The sequence below is a fragment of the Lagenorhynchus albirostris genome, chromosome 16 (genome assembly GCF_949774975.1).
Source record: "Lagenorhynchus albirostris chromosome 16, mLagAlb1.1, whole genome shotgun sequence".
NCBI lineage: Eukaryota > Metazoa > Chordata > Mammalia > Artiodactyla > Delphinidae > Lagenorhynchus > Lagenorhynchus albirostris.
The window spans coordinates 58337252-58359782 of record NC_083110.1 but is presented as its reverse complement, the minus strand read 5'-3'; the positions used below and the strand labels follow the sequence as shown (position 1 = coordinate 58359782).

Genomic DNA, 22531 nt, shown 5'->3' with positions numbered 1-22531 from the left:
TGCTAACCCCCCACCTATACAAGGTCTACAGCACTTCCTTTATCTACCAAATAGAAATAGGTTAAGTGTTTCTAAAAAGGCAGTGAGGATGGTCCGGCAGGTCTGACTCTTTGTGAATGCATGCGGTCTCTCAGGCCTCACTGTTTTTCCTTAGAGAGTGTTCACAGCCTACTCGCTGAATAATCTAGCCCAGAGTTTTCCCTGTGAGTTGACACCAAGCTCACTAGTCTAGAGAGTGCAAGATGCTTTTTGCATCTTGAAATTTTTGAGTGCTTTCAGTCTGTCAACACCTCTCTCCCATTCCCTCAGAGATTACTGACAACAGCTTCCTGAATCTCATCTGCCAATTTGACTGGTATTCTGGGGTGCAATACATGTGGACCAGGAGATCTTTCAATCATGGCTTCAATCCTCTTATCGATGCCTGTATGACTCTTCCTAGTCTAATAACCATTCTTTTTGAGATGGAAGCACAATATAAGTAGAGGAAATTTTTGTTGCCTCTCTGCCTCTGATTAACATTACTCTGTCCAAACAATGGGGCCTAGGTTTTCTTCTTCTTGTTCCAAACAGAACTATGAAAAACAAAGTCCTTTTTGCTGATCATAGCCCTTTTTTGCAAGACTTAATTCTTCTTGAGTTTCAGCTTTTCTTGATCCTGTTCCTTAAAGTGTCTGTTGGTATAACATACTTCTCTCTCCAGCTTTTGTTCAAATTCTTCAAAAATATTCTGAGTTATGTAAAGAATTCTCTACATATCTCTACTGGTCCCCAGAGGTATTACACCTCTTTTTAGTTTTCAGGGGAGTTTCTGCAATAATAGTATTAAGGGGTACCTTTAACTGAGTGCACACTATGATGCCAGGTCCTATGCTAAACCCTTTATATACTTTTTTCTTTCATTTCTATAACAACCCTATAAATAGGTATTATTTTTCCCATTTTACAGATGAAGAAACCGAAACTCAGATACTTAAATAACTAGTCCAAGATCACACAATGGGCAAATAAAGGGCTGAGACAAAAACCCCAGGTCTTCCTGACGCCAGCTAAAGTGTAACCACAATATTTTTCCTGAAGAGCCTCCCATCCCTGAGTGGTCTTTTCTTCTGGGGTTTCAGAGTCCATGAAGACACATCTATTTTTTTTTCCCCCCTGAACTCTTAAAAGAATTGCTTCCTAGAAGCCATGGCAGGGCTTCCCAAAGGGTATTTGATGGAATTTTAATTTAAGAGAAGCTTCTAGAAGAGCAGATGTGGCAAAGGCTGGATGCAATACACTGCATCTCAGATTAAAGATTCATAAAATGTTGGCATTTCGAAGACTCTGAGGAGGACTACAGAGGGCAAAGGAACCAGTTTCATTTTGTGTAAGCCAGTCTCTTCCAACCTTAGCCACAGGAACCCCTTTTCACTTAATCCCCAACCGACCTCCCTAAAAGGCTGTGGGGACCCTCCCTCTGGGGACCACTGGTCAGGCAGTGCTCTGACAAGGCCCAGGGTTTTCCCTCCTGAACTCTGCTCTGCCCAAGCGCTCTTTCCCAAGGCCCTGTCACTCCCACTCCATCAGCTTCCTTGCCAGTCAGAGTCAGGTGCACAGCCGAGGCGTCTCGTCATTTTCTTCACCCCAAGACAGATGATCTCAGGAGGCCTGTCAGACACTTATACGATGCTCACCTTCAGCTCTCAGCCCGATGCCGGGGAAGCTGAAGTTCTTCTGAGTGACCAGGGCTTACCTTGGTGCCAATTTTGTGATTTTTACCTGGAATTTTGTGTCATTCTTTCTTTTTACTGTGCAGGGCAAGCTGTAACAGCTCCTACAATATCACTTCTTTGACTTTTTTTTTTTTTACTATTCTTTTTTTAAAGTTGAAAGAGCCAAATAGTTCTATAAGGTTCATTACAATAGTCAGCAGTCTTCCCATTCCCCACTCCTTGGAGACAACCACCGTCATCTCTGTTAGCTGATTCTTCTGGTATTTTCCTCAATACCTCTAATATACTTTCTTTCTACTTCTTGGTATTCCCTTTTCAGGCTTTATCTATTGACTTGCTGCTACAGAAGATGAGCTTCTAGCTCCCTTCCATCCCACCCTCCCACCTTCCCAAGATAACTATATTGTAAGTTTGCTTGGCTAAGTATTAAGTGTTTACGTTATTATACTAATGCTATTTACAACTGAGTCATGTAGTATAATATGATTACTTTTCCTTTCTAGTGTGATTTTTAAAATTATTTATTTATTTATTTATTTTATTTTTGGCTGCATCGGGTCTTAGTTGCAGCACGTGGGATCTTTCATTGTGGCGTGCAGGTTTCTCTCTAGTTGTGGTGCGTGGGCTCCAGAGCACGCGGGCTCAGTAGTTGTGGTGTGTGGGCTTAGTTCCCCTGTGGCATGTGGGATCCTAGTTCCCCAACCAGGGATCAAACCTGCATCCCCTGCATTGGAAGGCGGATTCTTAACCACTGGACCACCAGGGAAATCCCTAGTGTGATTTTCTATTTTCCTTGTATTTAATAACTGTATTGGTTTTCTATGTGTTTATTGCTAATTCAATCCTCAACTAATGACCAATGGCCTATAGATTCTCCCAAGACTTTCAAATAGAGCAAATATTTATCAATTTTATCTTCTTTTTAAAAAATTAATTAATTAATTAATTAATGTCTGCGTTGGGTCTCCGTTGTTGCGCGCGGGCTTTGTCTAGTTGCGGCAAGCAGGGGCTACTCTTTGTTGTGGTGCGCGGGCGTCTCATAGTGGTGGCTTCTCTTGTTGTGGAGCAAAGGCTCTAGGTGCGTGGGCTTCAGTAGTTGCAGCACACGGGCTCAGCAGTAGTGGCTCGTGGGCTGTAGAGCACAGGCTCAGTAGTTGTGGTGCACGGGCTTAGTTGCTCCGCGGCATGTGAGATCTTCCCAGACCAGGGCTCGAACCCGTGTCCCCTGCATTGGCAGGCGGATTCTCAACCACTGCGCCACCAGGGAAATCCCTCAATTTTATCTTTTTAAAGACACTTCTCCAGGGGCTTCCTTGGTGGTGCAGTGGTTAAGAATCTGCCTGCCAATGCAGAGGAGATGGGTTCGAGCCCTGGTCCAGGAAGGTCTCACATGCCACGGAGCAACTAAGCCCGTGCACCACAACTACTGAGCCTGCGCTCTAGAGCCCACGAGCCACAACTACTGAGCCCAGGTGCCACAAATACTGAAGCCCGCGGGCCTAGAGCTGATGCTCCACAACAAGAGAAGCCACCACGACGAGAAGCCTGCGCACCGCAACAAAGAGTAGTCCCCGCTCGCCGCAACTAGAGAAAGCCCACATGCAGCAACAAAGACCCAACACAGCTATAAATAAATAAATAAATAAAACTTATTTTTTTAAAAAAAGAGTAGCCCCTGCTCGCCACAACTAGAGAAAGCCCGTTTGCAGCAATGAAGACCCAACAGAGCCAAAAAAAAACAAATTAAATAAATAAATCAAATATCATTTAAAAAAAAAAAGACATTTCTCCAGAGGATCCTTCCAAACGACTCTAGTCTGAACTGTCTGCCTTCCGTTTTTGCAGCACAACTGTCGTCATGGGATCACCCCTTACCTTCACACTGGTGATTCCTCTCGCCTCTTTCTCATGTTGGATCCTATTTCCTGCTCCCCGTATGTCTTCCTCACTCATTTCGATGGAGCATATCCTCTAGCAGATTTCACTTTTTTAGTATGCTTCTCTCTGACCTGCCACCCTCAGGGGTTTTCAGGCAAATTAAAACACCAGCTTTACTCTGTGCACTGGTATAGAGACTTCCAAGGCCTTCTTTCGTTATTTTTTCCTGTGAATTGGCAGGCAACTCCTCCACTTTTATCTTCTTTTACAGGCAGTACCCACTGGTGAAGAGGTCTGGATCTGGATTCAAACAACCCAAGGTTCAAATTTTGGCTCTGAACTTTATTAATCTTGGCTCATTGACCCCAAATAAGTTATACAATCTATCTAAGCCTCCGTGTTCTTGTTTGTAAAATGGGGACAAAAATAGCCCACAACACAGGGCCTGGCACATGGCGATACTTAATAAAAACTGCTTGCTTGGGACTTCCCTGGTGGTCCAGTGGTTAAGACTCCGTGCTTCTACTGCAGGGGACACGGGTTCGATCCCTGGTCGGGAAGCTAAGATCCTACGTGCCGCGCGGCCAAAAAAACAAAAACAAACAAACAAAAACACCTGCCTGCTTGGTCACAGAAGCTGTCCAGCCCAGGATTCTTCCTGTATTGGGAGCACTGAGGACTGGTTTGTGGATGGCTCAGAGGCACACCTCAGTAATTCATCAATTGATCTAAATCTTTCCATGTCTTTCTTTTTTACTACCTGTCTATGTAACACATCCTATATTTACACTTTCCACTGTTTAAGGGGACTTTTTACATATCCTAACACGCCTTCTCATTCCAGTGTCAGGACAGACTCCTGATTTCTAGTGCTGCACAGTTTATAGTACAGGCCCCTGTTCACCCTACCCACACTTCACAGATTGACAGAACCGTATCCATGTTTCCTCTCCACCCTGGTCTCTACAGACTGAAGAGTCTTAATTTTTCCATTTTAGCCTCAGGGTATTGGTCACAGTCTATCAATGGCAGCAGGTGTGGAAAGGAGAGGAGCCCAACCACCGAGACTCCTTTTAGCCACAATCCCAGTCCTGTGACAGTGATGACGTCTGCACTGGCCACACGACTTGGGGCCTTTTCCTTGGGGACGCCCAGGAGCAGGAACCAGGGCACCCGGGTTGGCAACTATTCAGAAGTGAAGTGGGTTTGGCCTGCTGAGCCCAGCTCAACCTCTGGCTTCTGCCGCTAGCTTGGGAGATTATTCCTTTTGCTTTCAGATTGCTGACGAAAGCTCTGAACTTTCCAGAGAAAGAACCACTTGCAGGTTTCCCTTCAGAGCAGGACTGGGACAGGGTGTGGGTATGGGTGAGGGCACCAGCTCACCTCCACAGTTACTGCTACCATCTGAATTTGGAAAAATTATCTGATGAGGATGACACACAGAGTAAAAGGCCTTAAAAGGTTATTGGTAAACACCAAAAACCAAACGATGAAACGCAGTATTTTCACTGTGAATATTCCAAGGATGGAACGTGATGATAGAACAGTGGGACGGAGTGTGGGTGAAGAAGACAGAGTGAGGAAAACTTGTGTTAAGGTTGGTGGATTCCTTCATCAACTATTAACTCCTCTGGGCACCAGGGACCGCCACCCGCAGCCTTGTGGTCTGACTCAGGTGGGAGACTAGGACCCCTGCTCTCCTGAAAGAGCCTGCTCTAGCCAGAGCCCTTGGCTTCCTGGTTTCTGAGACACTGAGTCATTTCCTCTCTCCAGCTCTCACCTTTGAGCCTTCCTTTTCCCTTCCCTGGAGAAGTGACTCACTACTGAAGTGTTGGGTGACACTGAGGATCAAGGATGGGCGATAAAAATACTCTTGATTGTGCAACTTGAGGAAGAGAGATGCAGTTTGGATTGAGAATTCAATGTGCCGGCCATGAACTCTGAGGCTGGGGTGTTAACGATGGCCACTGCTTCACCTCTTTGGGGAAGTAGAGCAGAGAATGGAGTTCAAACAGAAATTCACCCAGGCAGGACTGCTGTGGAGTCCTTGTTCTGCCCTTTCAAGTGTGTATTTCCGAGAAAGGCACATAAAGGCAGGCACTTAGCAAGACAAATGTGGATCACAGAGGCTTGGGCCCTTCCTCCCATCAGCCCTGTGGGGCCTGGCTGGGGCCCTGAGAGCAGGGCTGTTTCTTCTTGGGTTTTTCTCTCCAGTGAAAACAACCGTACTTCCCCAGCGTGGGAGCGGTGAGGGGCGCCAACATGACACACTCGGGCTCCAGGCAGGCCACTGCACTGACATGATAGAGCCCTTTGCGCAGGGTTACCCAAGACTGCCCTGCATGCAGGAAGTGATGGCAATAGCCCAGCTGTTTTCCCAGATGGAAACTCACCTTCCTTCACCCAATTCACTGGATGCAAACGAGATATTTTCTTCTTCTAATTAATCTTCATGGGTCTCATGGGCTGAGCAAAACAAAACACAATTTTCTCTAAAGGATGACTCTTTGGCCAGGTCACAAGCTATTCAAGATGGGAACAGAGGCAGCATGGCTACCCATCCAAAAGGCTAAAGAGATGGGAGCAGAGACACTCATAAAAGTGGAGAGAAATACATGTGTGTTTTGTGTGCATGTTGGGGGAAGGGTGCAGCTGAAAATGTCACAACAGGAGAAATCATGCTACAAAACCTTAATTTTCCAGAAAATTAAGGCAACAAGCAAAAAAAAAAAAAAGCCTTAAAAGCTGCTGGTGCAATTCCAGAAGACTGAGAAACTTAGCTCAGCGATGACGGTTAGTTTGCTTTTTTTTTTTTTTTTTTTTTTTTTGCGGTACGCGGGCCTCTCACCATTGTGGCCTCTCCCGCTGCAGAGCAGAGGCTCTGGACGCACAGGCTCAGCAGCCATGGCTCACAGGCCCAGCCGCTCTGCGGCATGTGGGATCCTCCCGGACCGGGGCACGAACCCATGTCCCCTGCATCGGCAGGCGGACTCTCAACCACTGCGCCACCAGGGAAGCCCTAGTTTGCTTTTTAAAGGTGCCGCAACTACAAAGTGTCTCTCCCACAGCCAGGAACCTTCCCCCCCAACACATGTGCACACACATGCATGGGCCCTGCCCCTCTTTGGGTGGGGGGGGGTTATGTGACCCAGAGAGCTCCCTAAAAGTCCCCCAACCTCAATCAGTGACTCACTGGCAGAAGGAGGAGGAGGTCCTGGTACACTGATGCAGGTTCCCAGCATCAGAGCAAGTTTACACAAATGCAAACCTCCCCACGCAATGCACCTGACCAGACCATGCACATCCCCGGGGTCACTGTGGGGAGGCTGGGAAGCAAAGGCCAGACTCCACAGAACAGTCCACGTCTAACCAGGCAACCTCAGACAGAGGATGCCAGTGACGTTTTCTCCCTCGACCCAGGTCCTTATAAATGTCGGCAGGCACAGCCCTTAAGCCGGGCTCCCCTCAGTGGCACAGAGGAGTTGCTTCCCAAACTCACGCGGGCAGGCCATGGGAAGGGAGGCGCCAGCAAGCCGAAGGAGGCTTTTCTCAACTGATCATCTTGGGAAAAGCCAGATACAAATTTCACGGCTGGAATGCAGGGGTTGTGAAACGCTGGAAGAAGCCCCAAAGAGGGCCAAGGACTCCCCTTCCGGGAAGGCGGAAGGCGGTGGGAGGAGGGTTGGCAGGGGGAGTGGGAGAGGAGCAGTTACCCAGAGGGCCCTGCCTTTCTGGGAAGCAGGAAGTGAGGCCTCAAGCAAAAAAGAAAGAAATCCCCTAGCCCTGAAGTGGTGGAGGGGCCAGAGATATACGGTTGATTTTGTTTCTGAACATGAAGAAAACAAGGCTCTGTGTTAAAAAGTAATTCTGGTATAAATGAGACAATTATGACACATCTTGTTATCTCTGGGATTTGGAAGCACTGAGCCTGGCGGCATGTCTTCCCTAGAGTTAAATACAAACAGTAAGCTTCTAACATGGGGCTTTAGCCTTGTCCTCGGTGCCAAGGGAGCAGTCTCTACTCATGCTTTGACTAGTTAGAGGAGGTCCACCTATGAGGGTGAGAGACACAGTCTGGGGTGTCCCTCACACGGTCCCTGAGAATGGAGTAAGGAGGACCACACCATGTTAATGGCTGAGGGACTGCCCTAAGTGCCACCCTTTTCTCACCTTGGCCAAGTTACTTATCAGCCTCTTTGTACCTCACTCAGTTTCCTCATCTATAAAAGGGGGATAATAAGATTATCTACTTCACAGAGTGACTATGAGGATGGTATAAAGCACTTGCACCTGATCAGTGTTAGTCGCCATTAAGGTGGGAAAAGATCAAGTGCCTGATTCCCTCAGGTAGGCCAGAGCCCAGCTGCTAATACTCAGGCTCCACTGGCTCTTCTGAACCTCTGTTCTATCTCCACAGCCTTCTCAAACCACGCTCAGGCCCATAAGACTATGCATCAGGGCCCCAGCCCAGAAAGCCTGACTAAAGGAAATCGGACACGAAGACACAATAGGGCCCATGCCGGTCACTCCCCCACAGGGAGAGGAGCAAACACTAGTGCCAGCAAATTTTGGGTTGGCTTTCTCAGTCACAATCCATGCGGTTTATCTGAAACCGGGTCAGGTCCCAGGGTGGGCAGCACAGATATTACAGTCGTGCGTGCTAATCTGAACTGAGGCCGCCGTCATCGATCCTGAGGTGACAGGGAGCTGGAGACTTGAGGGAGGGTTGGAAAATGTTCTTGGCAAAGGAGGAACCATTTCTCAACCAACTGCTAACAAACTGGTAACCAGCACTGACAACCTTAGAGGAGACATTCCGAATCCCTTCAGACTGCAGATTCCAGCACCTTGGAGACGCGACTGGGTCCTTGAGCTGCAGGGAGGGGAGATGACCCCAGATGGCTGCACCTCTGATCTATTCGCATCCATCTCTCTGCAGCTCAGCCAACTCAGGCCAAAGAGAGGAGGCTGCAGCCTCTGCCCTGAGTCTACAGATAGCCCTTGGACCAGATCCGATGCCCCACTGCCCAGTGGGCTGAGTCTGGGCTGGACGTCTGCATCCAGGAATTCTGTGTGCCTTACAATGTCTGGGGGTGCAGCAGCTGGAAGTACGCCCTAGACTGGGAGTGAGATCTCAGACTTGTCCCAGATGTATAGTAGGGGCAAGTGGGCTGCCTCCACAGGAGCCCCTGCCCTTCTGCCCAGAAACCCAGACCTTTGGAGGTGGAAGGGCCATCTGGACTGAGACTACAAGTTATGGGGCAATCTGCTTGAGCCTTTAAGCCTTCAATTACCTCCCGACCTCCCATCAGTGCCAGTGGGGCTCAGAGGAAGAGGCCAAGCTCAGGGCACGCGAAGGAGTATGGCCGTGGGACAGGGTCCAGACTCACAGGTGGAGAGTTTCCAGATGCCCCACGACTCAGCCTGGCCATCTGCTCCTGCCAGGGGAAGATGGTGCCTTAAGCCAACTCCTTCAAGGCGGCTGGCTGCAGAAATCCACTGGCTGGAGTTGAAAGCTGCTTGGAGGTGGCAGTGGAAGCTTCTCCAGGCTCTTGCAAAAGGCCTCTACTCTCATGGCTTCTGGATGGCAGATTCTTCAGGTTGGCCACCTTGGGCAGCTGGAGTAACTCTCCCTACTCCACAATCTGCTCCCAGGTTACAGCCTCGCCTTTAACCAGCCAGGCCTCCCCTGTTCCATCCCTGTCAGCTTCTTCACCTGCTTGTTAAAATTCCAGGGCTCCTTCGAGGCCCGTCTCATGTCCTTCCTCCTCCAAGAAGCCCTCCCTAACTACTCCAGATCATGCTGACTTGACCCTTCTGTAGCACAATAGATCATTACCATTTCTGGGGATCGTGGATGAGCAACTGGAGCTAGAATTCAAAGGAACTATTTCCAACAAATTACACCCACAGCCAGAATCATGCCAATTAATTAACTGTTTCAGTTCATGTGCCCCCAAAAAAGCCTACACCTCAGATGGCCCTCTGGGTCCTGAGCCTGCCACACAGCAAGTGTGTAATAAAGACTTCTTAGAAGAAGGACGGATCACCCTGGTCTTGCACGAGTGGTCCGCCTCCCTGTTAGCCCAGGGCACAGCAACTTCCTCTCTGGCAGGCAGGGTTCCTGCTCTGGGCTGCCAGCTCCCAGGCATCCCCTGCCAGCAGCTATTCCCTAGAGTTGCCCTGGGACTAAGGGCAGAGGGGGGTGCCCAGCTCCAGCTCTGCCCACCATTCGCCCCCATCAGAGGAAGAGAGGTCAGCAGGAAGTGGATCTGACCTCTGGGGTGGTCACAGTCTCTCCTAAGAGCTATAGGGGCTCTTGGACAGACAGCAGAGGCCTGCAGAGGACTTCCCTTCCCTGGGCCCCATGGAAGGGAGGCAGGAAGAAGGGCCTCAGCAACAGGCGTCCAGTCCGGGGCTGGCCAGACAGGGAGGCCCCTGGGGTTGCAGCTATCAGCCGGAGACCAGGCTCCAGGAAGGAAGGAAGGGCAACTCTGGCCGAGGCCGAGATAAGGAGGGGAATCGTGCTCAGCACAATGGGCTCCCACAAGGCTGGGAGGCCCCAAGTCAGATTTTGCCCCAACTTGGCCTCCCATCTGCTCACACAGCCTATGTAAATATTTACTGTTGTTTATATTTCTGGTCCGCTGCGTTCCCTCTGAGGCCCTTACAACCCACAGATCTGTGTGCCCCAGAGACCCTGAGTCCATCCAGCAAGGCCTCTGGGCATTGTTCTCTCTCATGCAAGCCACAGGGACAGGCCGTGAAGGACAAAACTGCCCCCTTGTCCCAGTCCCGGGACACTGCTGTCAGGAAGCTAGACTAACCCCTCTGTGGGCAGGGCACTTACGGGGCCCGGTCGTGGGTGAGGCCGTTCTGCCGCTGGGGGTTGATTGGCGGAAGGACGGGTTTGCTGTTGATCTCAAGTCCTCTCCTCAAGGTCTCCCGGATCTGCTCCGTGTCTGCAATGACACCATTAAGTTACCTGATGGCCCTCTGGGCCCCCAGCATCCCCATCCCTGTCCTTGGACCCTGGCTCTGCTGATGGGCTGGGGAAAGGCCCCCACGAAGGCTGGTCTTGAGGCCACTCTAGGCATCAGCTGTGCGATCTGAGTGCAGCATGAGGACACAGAGCAGACGAGGCATCGTGTGCTCTGGAAACATCTGGTCTGAAGAGCACCATTCTTGAGGAAGACAAGGAATGGCCTCTGGACTGCAGAAGGGCACTCTCCAAGGCAGGGCTCTCCTCCACTGTCCTTTCCCATCCTGTGTCACAGGCCCTAGGCTTACCCCTAACATGGCTCCAGACAGTGACTCACAAGACAGCCATTGCCCAAGACCACCCAGGGATTCTACCCACTTGATGGATGCCAGTAAGGGCTGCGAGTGCTCTGCCATGAATGAGCAGGCATCCCTTACACAAGTTCCTGGGTTCTGGGTGGTTAGCTGGTATCTGGCCCTGCCCCCCCTTCCCCTTGGGCCGGGTCAGTGGGATACTGAGTCATCTCCCCACCTTGGTACTACCCCAGGGAACCCTGCCTCTCCACGGGTCTGCCAAGGGCCAGGAGGTGACAAAGGAGTCCCCTGGTTGAATTATTTCTTTGCAAGGCGCTTTTCTGGTCTTTGGGGTGAAGCTTATTAGTCTGGTCCCCTATATTGAGATTTTCATCTAAGATTTACTTCTGCAAACTGCAAACACACACAAAAAAGCAAATTAACGTTTGTTGGTTAAAGGGTGGGCTTTGAGGATAGAAGTGATTATTCACTTTTCTAGTGTTTGGCTTGTTATAGTGGCATGGATCTTACTTTTATAATTTTTTTAAAAATAGCCAATGATGGTTGAAATTTTGGACAAAACTGCGAATCCCTCCTTAAATTAGCTCTTTTGTCAAAAGCAACTGAATGATTCTAATAACTGTACACTCTCTCAGAATCTCCCCAGGGCTTGGCACGTCATTAGAATAAGCAGGAAGGAAAGAAAGGGGTCAGATATTTGCACTAGGGGTTTAAGTTGTTTTTTATGGAAAGAAAACCTTTTATAAGTGCGGTCACATGCGCTGGTATTTTATTCAGGATTCTAGGTATCTTACTCTTCAAAAGTTAAGAAAAGGTGGAAGAATTGAAAAAGGAAGTAGAAAAAGCAGCTGTAATCACGTCTGTGTAAATGGCCGCTTTTCTTTTGGAGTTAGTTAGGGATGCCCTTTCTTAAAAACCACAACTGTTTCGCTAACCAAGACCAGCACGGTAAGCTTCCAACAGGGGAGCCATATCCTCCTTCCCCAAGGCCCCCCGACAAAATGCAGCAGGTAAGGGTGCCCTGCCTACGCCCCTTACGTTATCTCTGCAAGAGAGTGGGGTGGGGAAGTGTGCAAACTGGCCTCACACTCAGGCCTCTCTTGTCTGAGGCCTGGGAGGGCCCAAGGCCAGAGTGATCCTCAGGTCTGGCATGACTTTCAGGCTAGAGCTGGGCCCTGTGTCAATTCTGTGGGTGGCCGATGCTTGTTCTCTTGCGTTTGGGTGGACTATGGCTGTTTCCTGTAACTGTTCTAGGGCTTCCACTCACCTCCCTGACCTCAGATAGCAAGGGGCAAATCTAAAACACAATGGTCACTGCTGGAAGTGCGATCTGAAATACACACAGGAAACACAGGAGAAACGGGTCAGTAAAGCTCCCTTCATTCCACCCTGCTGAAGACCTCACTTGCTGTTTAAATCCTGCCAGGAAATACTGAAACCCGGCCTGGGGAAAGGGAAGGCGACGGCTCCCACCTTTGCCAGAGAGCCGCCGGGGCTGAGTACCGATGCAAATGCTCCGGCTGTCCTCGTCGTCCTCGGGGGGCCGGCTCAGGTCATCCCAGGCACACTTGGCGCTGACACCGCTCAGGTTGGACCCATCCGTCTCAATGCCTTTGTCAACTCTCTCCTGCTTGGAAAGAGTCAAAGAGCCGGAGTTCCTTCAGCGAACCGGTGGCCCAAGGTCACCACCACCTTTCCCACGTTTACTGAGCCCTGGTAAGAGCTGAGCACAGGGCAGGTGCCGGAAGAGCAGGGTCTCTGACCTTATTCTGCCCTGGTTACTAACGCATGGCGGTCTCTGCCAGCCACGGGTCTCCTCCAGGGGAACCAGGAATTAGGGGAGCCGGGAAGAATGAAAATCCCAAGGGAAGCGTCTCCTCTCCCATCAGCCTTCCAGTAAAGTGACTGTCATTACCCGCTTCAGAGCTCCGACTCTGCCCACCCTGTGCTGGCCCGTGGAGCTGATGTGGCAGAGCCAGGAACCACCCTCCTGAGGAAAGGCACAGTCCTTCCTCTCCTCACTGATCACCCGGTCGCTGCTCCAGAGGCCAGGGTGGACGCCGGCCACAGGCGGGAGAGGCAGGGACTCAGCCCAATTTCTCCAACTCCATACCTGCAGTTTTCTCTTCCAACAGCAGAGGGTGTGGTCACACAGGGAAGAGTCCCCAGAGGGCAGAAGGGCCGGACTTCCCCTTGCTGCATTGCTGACTTGTTTGGCCAAGAATTCTGGATGGAGATTCTTTTCCATTTCTTAGACTGAAACGGGGGCCTGGAGGGCAGTGACCATCTTTAGACCCCACCAGAGGCCCTGCTTTCGCACAGGCCTTGACACTTCTGAGTCCAAACACTCTCCAAATGGCCTCAAGGAAGAGCTAAACACAAACACCTGGGATTTCTGGTAAAACAAAGTTGTGATGTTGGGCTTTGGATGAAAGGTCATCTGGGAGGCTCCCGCAACCTTGTTCATAAACAGTCATGTAGGCCAAACAGAGCTCCTGAGTTAGTACTTCAGTAAGAGTCTGCTCCTCCCTGTCTGGGGAACTTTCTCCCCGTGGCTCCACAGGCTCTGAACAGGCCTGCTGCTCGGCCAGGGAGCCCATCCAGGGAAGCACAAGGTAAGCTTACAGAGGGTCCTTATTTTTTGAGACCAGTCAGCAGGTGGCCCTGGCCCAATGCCTCCTTCCCATCAATCCCATCCTCCTCCTCTCCAGTGCTACCAGCAGCCTAGGCAAAGCTGGGGATTCTGAGCAGAGGCGTGGGAGGCTGATGACAGGGAGTGGCTCTCTGTGCTCTAACCAGGGGCGTGTGAGCCCTAGTTTGCTTGGGGTGGAGTCTACGCTTTTCCCTCTCCACTGGCCACCCTGAGGCGTCTCACCTAAGCAAGGAGCTCAGGACACCTCTTGGCTCAACAAGCTCAGCCCACTTACTTTATGAGTAAACAAGAAAGGGTGAAGACGCAGAGGAGTTCAGAGACTTGTCCACGCACATAGTTAGCTAGTGGTGGAGCTTGGAGCAAAGGACCAGGAGCAGCTCTGAAACAAACGGCCTGCAAGCAAGCCCCGGAGACACAAGCGAGCACACAGGAGCTCCCACTGGGTGCACAGAGCGCCCAGGAAAGGAAGCTGGACTTTCTCACCAAGGTGCCCCTGCTTGCTTTTTTTCTTTAAATATAATCCTTCTCTTTATAAATTTATTTATTTATTTATTTTTGGCTGTGTTGGGTCATCGTTGGTGTGTGCAGGCTTTCTCTAGTTGCGGCGAGCGGGAGCCACTCTTCGTTGCGGTGCGTAGGCTTCTCATTGCGGTGGCTTCTCTTGTTGCGGAGCACGGGCTCTAGGCATGTGGGCTTCAGTAGCTGTGGCTCACGGGCTCCAGAGTGCAGGCTCAGTAGTTGTGGCGCACGGGCTTAGCTGCTCCACAGCATGTGGGATCTTCCCGGACCAGGGCTCGAACCTGTGTCCCCTGCATTGGCAGGTGGATTCTTAACCACTGAGCCACCAGGGAAGCCCCCCCTGCTTGCTTTTAAAGAACACTAGGCGCTCTGGGTCCTGCTGGCTGGCCTCAGGGGCGCCTGAAGACTAGGGAGGAGAACTGTTCTCAGCACACAGAGAAAGGATGGGCTGCTTACCCTAGTAGCTTAAAGGATCAGGTGCTTTCTCAGCACTTGGCACCTAGGACAGGGGCCAAACAACAGCCCATGGTGCCCCGTGCTGGATCCCAGTGTGGCTGCAGAACAAGGGCCTAGGGAAACATAGCCTTTGTGGTTCCTGGTTCTTGCATAAGCAGAAGCTACAAAGAAACCAAGTTTAACGTACAGATAACAGAGGATATCCTGGCAGCAACTGGAAAGCTGCAGTGTTCAAGGCACTAGGAAAACAGAGGAGCATCATCTGTGAATGAGTAGGGCTTCTGCCCAAGAACTCCCAGGTCTGCAGTAAACAGCCCAGGAACTGCTGGCTACATGTCCGCCTGCTACCTCTCCTGGCCACCTCCCACCCTTCCTAAAGGACATATAACTCCTGGCAGCAGCCTGTGGCCTACCAGATTTTCGCAGAGGCATAAAATGTTCAGAGACGGCAATGACCCGCAATGGGCAGGGGCAAAGGAGAAGGAGGCAGGCACATGTCAGGCACATTATTAGCTGTCTGCGGTTCCTGCTTCAGGAGCTGCCAATAAGAAAGGAAGTTATGCTCTACGTGGCTTTCAAAATTCACCTTCATACAGAGTGCTGCTTCTAAAAAACCCAAAGACAACACTGACACTCTGTACAGGTGGGCCACAGTGAGTGAGAACTGCAGGCCTGTGTGTATAGAGACTTCCTTTTATATATGAAGGGATGCCAACCTAGCCAGGGGAGGAGCTCGGTATCCGACTACCCAAGATGAAAAATGTATCTAAAAGGGGGATGGGATCATTAGACCAATCAGCGCTCCTCCCTGCAGCTGGGCTGTGGAGTCACTATCACCTGTCCTACTGTTACAGGGTGGCGGTGGCAGTGGGGTGGCTTCCTGAAAGAAACTCTGTGTTCTTCTAAGAAGGGGAACATGGCAGGATGAGTACTGGGCAAGAAATATCCACTATACTGATTTTCTTTCCTTGCTAGTGATCCGATTTTCTGGTCAGGTTTATTGATGTATAATTTGCATTCAATAAAATCAATCCTTTTAAAATGCAAAAAAACATATGTCTAAGACAAGTTTTCCTGGCCTGAAATCTCTGCTCCCTTATGTGCTCTGCAGAATTCAGAGGACAAATTCCAAATCATGCCATATTTCTACTCACTCACAAATAAAGCTCCTCCGTTTTCCCAGGATGAAAGCCAGTGTTATTTGGAAGAAGCCTAGGCACAGTGTGCTAGAAAGGTTTTCCTCACTCAAGACATACTTGCAGGTGTGGATCGATCTCAAATATGGTCTCTCCCCTCCTCATGTCAGTTATCAGCCAGGGGCCGCCAGCGCTGTGGACAAGGAAAGGGGACAGGATGGTAACTGAGGGTCTGGGGCTGATGGGCTGGGTCTACATCCTGCCCTGTTTGCTGCCCCCAGCCCAGAACACAGGGGATCAGTTAGTGGCCAGAGACAGTCAGGGAGAGTGATCAGGAAGCCCCAGTCTGAAAACCCAGAGCCTGAGCAGCAATGTAAGGGGGCACCCACATGTGGAGAGAAGGAGGGGTTCCCAAGCCCAGGCCCAGGGACCCCGCCCCCATCTCATAGTGCAGGGATGTACTCACATGGGTACTGTCCGCAGCAGCTCCAGGATGCCCTGCCCATTCCACTGCTGGGCTGCGTGGAGCTCCTCGGTGCAGACGCCAACAATCTGAGACCCCGGGACAAAGATGCCATTGTGCGTTAATGGCCATTCCTCCAACCCACCCGGAAGGTCAACTACCCAGGCTCTCTTAGTATCACCAAAGTTGGGGGACCACAGGCAGGATCTGTGCTCAGGGGCTGATGTGTCCAAAGTGGGATGGTTCCCTTAGGAGGGAACAGTGGCCTGGCTAGCAGATGGATGGGTCCACACACAGGGCACTGAGGTCTGACCCTTGCCCTGCTGTGATGGCTCAGGGGTCTGGGCGACACAAAGCCTAGCCCTAGACTGCAGAAGAGAAAATCAGGGCCCTGCCAACTCAGGATGGGTCCCCAGCCCATGTCTCTGGAAGCAGGGAGATGCTCCTGCCCAGTCTAGGATCATAGGGGTTGTAAACAGAGGAGATTTTGAGACGCTTTAAGCTTAGCACGATGACCAAAGGGCACCAGCAGCTCACAGAGAAGCTCCCTTCCTTATCAGGGGCTGAGCCTTTGAGTAAATCTCAAAGGAAACAACTGAACTTCCACACAGACCCCACCATGATCACAAGCAGCCCGGGTGCAGCTGGGGTAGGTGCACGTCGTCCCTTCCGGGTAAGGGAAAGTCCAGTCCAAAGCTGCCTGCTGGGAGGTCCTGTGCCTGTGGCTATCTGGGTCTTACGAGTTCACAGAAATACCCTCCCTGCTATCCACTCAGTACAGCCATCCTTTCCTACCCAAATGGCCCCTGCCCCTGCCCCCTTACCCCATCTCAGCAGGTTAAATCAGGCCATCCGAATCTACCCAACAAACCATCAGAGGGACTAGAAAGTGGAAGGAGACCACAGGAAATCTCTGTTCCCTCACTGCCCCACCCAAGCCCTCCTGTCCTACCAGGAAAGGCTCAAGCCCAAGTCCAACCTGTGCCTCACCTGGAGGAAGGTAACCACCCCAAACGGTGTCTGCACGGGCTGCATCTGCGGGTCCTCTGTCAGCAACATGTGCTGAATTCTCGACTCACTGTTATCCAAAGGGCTATGCCAAGACACGTGGTCCCCGCTGCAGAAGGTGTTCTCTGTGGACAGACGTGAGGGTCCTCAGCGACCGAGGCCCTGCAGCCAGGCCTGGAGCCCGACCCGGGGTCTCAGAAGCCCTGGCTGGGAGGCTCCCCAGCCTTCCAAGGTGGCCCCTGTGAAGGAGGGGACGCATTCACTTGGATGGGAGCAAAGAGTATGGCTACTGCCCCCAAACCAAACACGTTCCTGCTCGCCAATTCTGCCAGCCTTCAGTGGAAGATGACGGGCTACCAGTGTGGCTGCGTGCTTGGCCTGACAAGTCCAAAGACTTCTGGCATCTTTGCTTCCCCAGCACCTTCACTCATTCGGGAGGCAGGGGGCAGCCACAATCGGGTCTGCCAAGAAAGAATAAAGTTCTTTACTGTGTGACCATCTGGGCCAGAAGCCCACAGGAAGGCTGGAGGGCAATAAAACCCTTCACCTTGGAAAAACATACCAGGATTTCTGTGCGGCTGAAACAGTGTTCAAACAGGAACTTCCTTCCTTGGAGGGCTTTTGAGATCTGTCACCAGTTTCTCACAGGTAGACAGATTCAGGGAATAGTTCCTCATTAGATGGAGGTCTGACTTTGCCTCACACACCTCGGCCTAGATGTGCAGCCTGGAGGGGCAGCTGTTCCCATGAGGACACAGGCATTGGACCCAGGCTGCCCAAGAGAAATGTGCAAATATGGCCACCCTGTAGTCTCACTGTTGCCCTTCACAGAGGCCCGCTGCTTTAAAGAAAGATGTTTAAGGTATCACAGCCACAAGGGAAAAACAACGCCTTGGGTGTCCTTCCACAGGTACTCTGCATTTACTAGCCTATAAGCATCTATAGGTCCTCTCCATTTTTTTTTCACTTCACACCATTTTGCACATTTCTTTTAAAATTATGTATCTTGGAGATCATTTCATATCAACACATAAAGAGTTACCTCATTCCTTTTTTTCCCCAGTTTTATTGAGGGGAAATTATTATTTATAATTGACATATAACACTGTTTTGTTTAAGGTATATAACATAATGATTTGATATATGTATATATTGTTAAATTATTACCACAATAAGCCCATCACCTCACATAGTTACAAATTTTTTTTCTTGTGATGAGAACTTTTAGGATCTACTCTCTTAGCAGCTTTCAAATATACAACACAGTATTGTTGACCATAGGCCACCATGCTGTATAATTACCTCCCCAGAACTTATAACTGGAAGTCTGTACCTCTTAACCCCCTTTACCCATTTCACCTACCCCTCCCCCACCTCCTCTCCCCTCTGGCAACCACCAGTCTGCTCTGTACCTATGAGCTTGGTTTTTGTTTTGTTTTCTTTTGTTCATTTGTTTTATATATTTTTTAGATTCTACATACAATTGATATCATATGGTATTGTCTGTCTTTGTCTGACTTATTGCACTTAGCATAACATTCTCAAGGCCCATCCATGTCCCAAGTGGCAAGATTGCATTCTTTTTTATGGCTGAGTAGTATTCCATTGTGTATATATACCACTTTCTTTATCCATTCATCCATCAATGGACACTTAGATTGTCTCCATATCTTGGCTACTGTAAACAACACTGAAGTGAACATGGGGGTGTGTGTATCTTTTCAAATTAATGTTTTTGTTTTCCTCAGATACACCCAGAAGTGGAATTGCTGGATGACATAGTAGTTTCTGTATTTCATTTTTTGAGGAACCTCCATACTATTTTCCAAGTGGCTGTACCAAGTTACATTCCCACCAACAGTACATAAGTGTTCCCTTTTTCCACGCTCCCACCAACACTTGTTATCTTTTGTCTTTTTGATGACAGCTGTTCTAACAGGTGTGAGGTGATATCTCACTGTAGTTTTTACTTGCATTTCCCTGATTAGTGATGTTGAGCACATCTTCATGTACCTGTTGGCCATTTGTATGCCTTCTTTGAAAAAAGGTCTATTCAGTTCCTCTGCTCATTTTAAAATCAGATAGTTTGTTTTGGCTACTAAGTTGTATGAGTTTTAATTTTTTTGTATGAGTTATTTTTATATATTCGACATTAATCCTTTATCAGCTGTATGATTTGTAAATATTTTCTCCCATTCAATAGGTTGTCTTTTCATTTCGTCAATGGTTTCCTCTTCTGTGCAGAAGCTCTTAGTTTAATGTAGTCCCACTTATTTATTTTTGCTTTTGATGTCTTTGCTTTTGGGGTCAAATCAAAAAAAAAAATCACTGCCAAGACCAATGTGAAGAAGCTTACCCCTTATGTTTTCTCCTAGGAGTTTTATGGTTTCAGGGCTTACGTTCAAGTCTTTACACCATTTTGAGTAGAGTTCTGTGTACAGTGTAAGATAGGGGTCCAGTTTCAATTTTTCGGATGTGGCTGTCCAGTTCTTCCAACACCATTTATTGCAGAGACTATCCTTTCCCCCATTGTATATTCTTGGCTCCTTAGTTGTAAATTAATTGACCACATACGTGTGGGTTTATTTCTGGGTTTATTTATTCTGTCCCATGGATCTATATGTCTGTTTTTATTTATTTTATTTTACTTTTTAAATAAATTTATTTATTTATGGCTGCGTTGGGTCTTCATTGCTGTGCGCAGGCTTTCTCTAGTTGCGGTGAGTGGGGGCTACTCTTCGTTGCAGTGTGCAGGCTTCTCATTGTGGTGGTTTCTCTTGTTGCAGAGCATGGGCTCTAAGTACATAGGCATCAGTAGTTGTGGCACGCAGGCTCACTAGTTGTGGCTCACAGCCTGTAGGGCACAGGCTCAGTAGTTGTGGTGCACGGGCTTAGTTGCGGTGCACGGGCTTAGTTGCTCCGTGGCATGTGGGATCTTCCCAGAGCAGGGCTCGAACCCGTGTTCCCTGCATTGACAGGCAGATTCTTAACCACTGTACCACCAGGGATGTCCTATATGTCTGTTTTTAATGTCAATACCATACTGTTTTGGTTATTATAGTTTTGTATACTGTAACTACCTCAATCTTTTTTTTTTAATAATCATGAAGTAAGTTTGTATTTTTCATCCTGAAATAGCTGAAATTGTCAACTACTTCATCTTTCATATAGCTGTATAGTAGTTCATTGTCGTCTGTCACTTATTTTATTTATTTATTTGTTTATTTATTTATTTATTTGGCTGCATTGGGTCTTAGTTGCAGCACATGGGATCTTCATTGTGGTATGCGGGGTCTTTCATTGTGGCGTGCAGGCTCTTCGTTGCAGTGCACAGGCTCTCTAGCTGCGGCACACACGGGCTCTCTAGTTGTGGCGCACGGGCTCAGTAGTTGCAGCACATGGGCTTAGTTGTCCCGCAGCAAGTGGGATCTTAGTTCCCCAACCAGGGATTGAACCCACGTCCCCTGCATTGGAAGGTGGATTCTTAACCACTGGACCACCAGGGAGGTCCCTGGTCTATTACTTATGATCTGGGAATTTCAACTGTTGAGATCTCTTGACTTTTTATCAATATTTAAAGTAAGGCACAGCTCCAGGCAGAGCCAATCATAAACCCCCAAATTTCCCAATTTCTGCTTGGCCCACTCCTCCCAGATTTTCTCTCCTTTTACAGTAGTGTGTGTCTACAAGCAGCATGCATGATCTGCAAGTAAGAAAACAATACAACAAGTAAAAAGACTGAATTAGTAATTAAAAGCTTCCCCCACAATAAAAAGTCTAGGCCCAATGGCTTCACTGTAAATTCTACCAAACATTTAGAGAAGAATTAATACCAATTCTTCATAAACTTTTGCAAAAATTAAAAGAATAGCTAACACTAATTCATTCTATGAAGCCCTGATACCAAAACCAGACAAAGGCACTGCAAGAAAAGAAAGCCATGGATCAATATCACTTATGCATAGACACAAAAATCTCCAACAAAAATACCAGCAGACTGAATACAGCCACATATAAAAAGGGTTATACACAATGACCAAGTGAGATTTATCCCAGAAATGCAAGTTTGGTTTAACATAAGAAAATCAATTGTTACATACTATATCAATAGAATAGAGATTTTTTTAAAATCACATGATCATCTCGATAGACACAGAAAAAGCATTTACCAAAATCCAATACTTTTTTTTTAATGAATTTATTTATGTATTTAGTTAGTTTGGGCTGTGTTGGGTCTTCGTTGCTGTGTGGGGCTTTCTCTCTAGTTGTGGCAAGCGGGGGCTACTCTTCGTTGCGGTGCGCGGGCTTCTCATTGCGGTGGCTTCTCTTGTTTTGGAGCATGGGCTCTAGGCACACAGGCTTCAGTAGTTGTGGTGTGTGGGCTCAGTAGTTGCGGCTTGCGGGGTCTAGAGCGCAGGCTCAGTAGTTGTGGCGCACGGGCTTACTTGCTCTGCAGCACGTGGGATCCTCCTGGACCAGGGCTTGAACCCGTGTCCCCTGCATTGGCAGGTGGATTCTTAACCACTGCGCCAGCAGGGAAGTCCCAAAATCCGATACATTTTAATGACAAAAACACTCAAACTAGGAATAGATGGGAACTTCCTCAACCTGTTAAAGTGTATCTACAAAAAACGTACAGCTAACATCATACTTGGTGGTGAAAGACTGAATGATTTCCCTCTAAGATCAAGAACAAGACAGAGTTGCTGCCTCTCACCACTTCTATTCAATGTAGTGTTAGAGGTTCTAACCAAGGCAATAAGGCAAGAAAGAGAAATAAAAATCTGGATAGACTGAAAAGGAAATAAAACTACCTCTATTAAAGATGGCATGATCTTATACATTGAAAACCCTAAGGAATCTACTTAAAAACTATCAGAAAAAACAAGTTCAGCAAGATTGCAGGGTACAAGAATAATATACAAAAGTCACTTGTATTTCTATACACTAGCAAGAACAATTTGAAGATAAAATTTATAAAATAATTCCAGGGACTTCCCTGGTGATGCAGTGGTTAAGAATCCGCCTGCCAGGGCTTCCCTGGTGGCACAGTGGTTAAGAATCCACCTGCCAAACTGATTCACTTTGTTATAAAGCAGAAACTAACACACCATTGTAAAGCAATTATACTCCAATAAAGACGTTAAAAAAAAAAAAGAATCCACCTGCCAGTGTGGGGGACATGGGTTCAAGCCCTGGTCTGGGAAGATCCCACATGCCGCGGAGCAGCTAAGTCCGTGTGCCACAGCTACTGAGCCTGTGCTCCAGAGCTCGTGAGCCACAACTACTGAGCCCGTGTGCCACAACTACTGAAGCCCTCACTCCTAGAGCCCATGCTCTGCAACAAGAGAAGCCACCGCAATGAGAAGCACAAGCACCGCAACGAAGAGTAGCCCCCGTTCGCCAC

The 22531-nt window shown here is 48.8% G+C and overlaps 1 protein-coding gene across 4 annotated transcripts in view; it reads right to left on the bottom strand.

Annotated features, from left to right (window-relative positions):
- SUFU (SUFU negative regulator of hedgehog signaling) overlaps positions 1-22531 on the bottom strand; it is a 108952-nt gene that overhangs the window by 18418 nt on the left and 68003 nt on the right. For 3 of the 4 annotated variants that reach the window (XR_009536224.1, XM_060127103.1, XM_060127102.1), the window contains exons 4-8: positions 17107-17249; positions 16120-16205; positions 15774-15846; positions 12363-12519; positions 10444-10555 (exon numbers count right to left, since the gene is read on the bottom strand). Coding sequence is in view for 3 of the 4 variants with exons in the window: in XM_060127103.1 (XP_059983086.1) it covers positions 10444-10555; positions 12363-12519; positions 15774-15846; positions 16120-16205; positions 17107-17249 (571 nt within the window). In the remaining variant the exon portion in view is untranslated. The remainder of the gene's footprint in view (positions 1-10443; positions 10556-12362; positions 12520-15773; positions 15847-16119; positions 16206-17106; positions 17250-22531) is intronic. The other variant, XM_060127104.1, reaches the window with a different exon arrangement.